Source organism: Rhinopithecus bieti, unplaced genomic scaffold (assembly GCF_001698545.2).
Source record: "Rhinopithecus bieti isolate Rb0 unplaced genomic scaffold, ASM169854v2 scaffold_3878, whole genome shotgun sequence".
Classification (NCBI taxonomy): domain Eukaryota; kingdom Metazoa; phylum Chordata; class Mammalia; order Primates; family Cercopithecidae; genus Rhinopithecus; species Rhinopithecus bieti.
This window is the reverse complement of record NW_016805059.1, coordinates 4,538,826-4,542,057: the sequence shown is the minus strand read 5'-3', so window position 1 is coordinate 4,542,057 and position 3,232 is coordinate 4,538,826. Positions and strand designations below refer to the sequence as shown.

The 3,232-nt window shown below is 54.2% G+C and overlaps 1 protein-coding gene across 1 annotated transcript in view; it reads right to left on the bottom strand.

Annotated features, from left to right (window-relative positions):
- The window catches only part of RNF175 (ring finger protein 175), a 50,589-nt gene extending 47,575 nt beyond the window's left edge, over positions 1 to 3,014 (bottom strand). Inside the window, exon 1 of the mRNA XM_017871034.1 lies at positions 2,913 to 3,014. Within this exon, the coding sequence (XP_017726523.1) occupies positions 2,913 to 2,978 (66 nt within the window). The 5' untranslated portion in view covers positions 2,979 to 3,014. The remainder of the gene's footprint in view (positions 1 to 2,912) is intronic.
- Between the last annotated feature and the right edge of the window lie 218 nt (positions 3,015 to 3,232).

The following is a 3,232-nucleotide window of genomic DNA, read 5'->3' as shown; positions in this document are numbered from 1 at the left end:
CCCCCCCCCCCCCCCCCCGGATATCTACTCACCTTGAACATTGTTACCAGACTGCACTGTTGATGACTTATTTACTTAGCTGAATCTGTAGGGGGCCAGGGCTGGCCTCATCCCCACACTGAATCCCCATGTCTGGCACATGGCACACTCCATGTGTTTGGAGACTGCCACCCCACGCCTGGAACTGGCTCTCATCATCTGTCACCTGAACTGCTGCCTCCAAACTGATTTCTCCACTTTCAACTCTTCCCTCATAAAATCCACCTATTAGAAAAATCTTTCTAACCCAAGTGGCAAAGCCAGAACAATGAACTCAGAAACTAGTGATGCCCCTGGGCCACATGTGAGTGCCAGGTAGGAATGTTAGGTTTAGAGGGCTGTATTCATTGGTAAGGAATTCATGTCACAAGGCAAGGCTGCATGCCTGTGGGTGCAGAGGAGGGGCCGTGTGTGGCCTACCCCAAAGCAGAGAGCAGTTTTGGGGAAGTGGTGGGTCCTCTCAGCTCTCAGGAGAGATCCGAGCCTGGAAAGCCAGCCTCAGACAAGCAGAAGAGCGAACTCCTAAACCCATGCTCTCTGCTCTCTCACACTTCAAATTTAAGGAGTTTCAAACATACCTAACCAGTTGCAGGCTCAAAAGACCCCAGCGGTTGTAGCTGGGGAGGTGGAAGATGGGAATAGGGAGATGGTGTTTGGCCAGTAAGGTACGCTGGAGTTAGGGTCTCACATCGTAAGGTTGTATGTTACTGTTCATTTATTCATTCAATATTTATTGAGGCCCTGCCATTTGCTGAGACTGTTCTAGATCCTGGAAATACAGGAGCAAGCAAGGCAGACCACCTGGCTTGTCTGCTGGAGCTTTCATGCTGAAGGAGGTTCTTAGACAATCAAATATACACATAGATGTACTTCAGGTAGTAATAAGCGTGATGAAGGAAAATAAAATAGTGTGAGGTTCAAACTAAAGGGAAGCTATCAGATAATAGGCTGGTCATAACTATCTCTATTTTCCCTTTCTTATCCCCAGCTCTAGTAAAGTCAAGAAACCAGCACTTCTTGAACTTTGATGTGCAGATGAATCAGCCTGGGGTCTGGCTAAAATGCAGATTTTGATTCAGTGGGTCTGGCATGAGAACTGAGACTCTGCATTTTTAACAGGCTCGCAGGTAATGCCTTGGCTGCTGGGCCCTGGACCACACTGTCTTGCCATAGGGGATAAAGGGAAAAGCTGTGAGTCCCTCCTAGGGCAGCCTCAACAGAGAGGCTACACCTCCTGAAGGCAGCAGACTAGGCAGTGATGCCAGCCTTAAGGAAGAGCAAAGATCAGCAGCAAATCCACCAGTACTAGATCCGCTGACCCTCCTGGCATGCATTCATCAATTCAGAATCTCCCTTTCGATGATCTGGGTTTGAAACCAGCAAGAAAGTCATGGAGTTTCATTTTAAGTTTCCCCATTTTGTGGTATACAGGTCCCGCTACAGCCTAGCCCACCCTTATTTTTTGCTATAAGCATTCCTGACCCCTAGGTTTCTGCCAGTCAGAGTGGACAGTCCCCTCTCTCTGCCTTTTCCCACGGCCATCCATCCCAACATTAAAAATAATCTCCGCCGGGCGCGGTGGCTCAAGCCTGTAATCCCAGCACTTTGGGAGGCTGAGACGGGCGGATCACGAGGTCAGGAGATCGAGACCATCCTGGCTAACACGGTGAAACCCCGTCTCTACTAAAAAATACAAAAAACTAGCCGGGGAGGTGGCGGGCGCCTGTAGTCCCAGCTACTCGGGAGGCTGAGGCAGGAGAATGGCATAAACCCGGGAGGCGGAGCTTGCAATGAGCTGAGATCCGGCCACTGCACTCCAGCCCGGGAGACAGAGCGAGACTCCGTCTCAAAAAAAAAAAAAAATTTCCAAGCCATTTGGTACTGCTGTTCCCTCCATCTAGAATTCTCTGGCCCATGAGGTCAGATCCTGTTCATTCCCCAAAACCCAGCTCGAACGCCACAGCCTCACGGGTTGGAGGAGAAGAAGGGCAGTCAGGAGCAAGCCCTTCTCAGAAATCCTACAGCTCTTTGCCTGAACCTATTTTGGGACACTAATCTCTTCCTACCCGCTCTATGAGTGATTTTTGTTGTTGTTTAAGAGTTATTTTTGCCCTTAAGAGTTATTTTTGTCCTCATTTTACGGATGGGATTTGGGTTCCTCCAGGTAAGACCTACCCTCCGCCACCCCCAAACTCTCCTGGTACCTGGATGCAGCCTAAGAAGAATTGTCCTATGAATAAAGAATAAATTAAGATTGGGTTTGCAACTGACGCCAGCAGGAGCTGAAATGGGCTAGGTTGAGCACCAGGCAAGACAAGCTGACGATCAGGGTACACATCTTGAATCAGAAATCCTGGACACAGACCAGCAGTCTGCGTGGTAACAGGTCCTCCGAGTGATTCTGAAGACACTCGAATTTGAGAACCAGGGCGGTCTAGCCAAGAGCCTGGAGCACACCCTTTCCCCTCTCTAGGTGCTTATGACCTTGACCCTGGGCCCTGGGGGCTTCTGCCGAGGAGGGAGGAGGGCACGGGCGGTCACTAAGGGAGGGCGGAATTGGAAGGGGTGAGCCTGGAAGAGAAAGTGCAAGGATGCGAGGAGAGGGATGGAGCGAAGGAAGAGGATCAGAAGGAAGAAAGGAAGGTAGCAGGGACCGCACAGAAGTGGGAGGGAGTGAGTGGAGGAGGGACTGGCACCCCTCGCGGTGGCATCTTCCAGAAGGTCATCCGTCAGTCCCCACGTCCTTCCAGGGCCGATTCTCCCCGGTGGGGCCCGGGGTCTTGGAGACCAGTGTGTGCAGCCTGCCCGGCACCAGCGTGAGCCCCGGGACCCCGGCCTGGCGTCCCCCATGCCCGCGTCCCCGGCGCCGGTACCTGCTCTTGCTGCGGGGGCGCCTCCAGCACAGGCTCTGCCTTCAGCGCCGCCGCCCCCGCAGCCATGCCTGCGCCCCTGTGCCTTCTCCAGCGCACAGCGCCTGCCGGGGAGGGTCCCGCAGAGTCCGCAGAAGTAGGCGCCGCGGGGTCGCGGGAGCCGAAGGTGAGAGCCGGATCTGCGGCGGAGCGGCGGCCCCGCCTGGGCTGTGCCGGGCGGGAGAGGGGTGCCTCCCGGCGCGCCCCGCCTCCGCCCACTGTACGCTGGCCAGCCTCCTCCCCAGCAGCGACCTCGAGGTCGCCAGCACCCCCGGCTCCTTCAG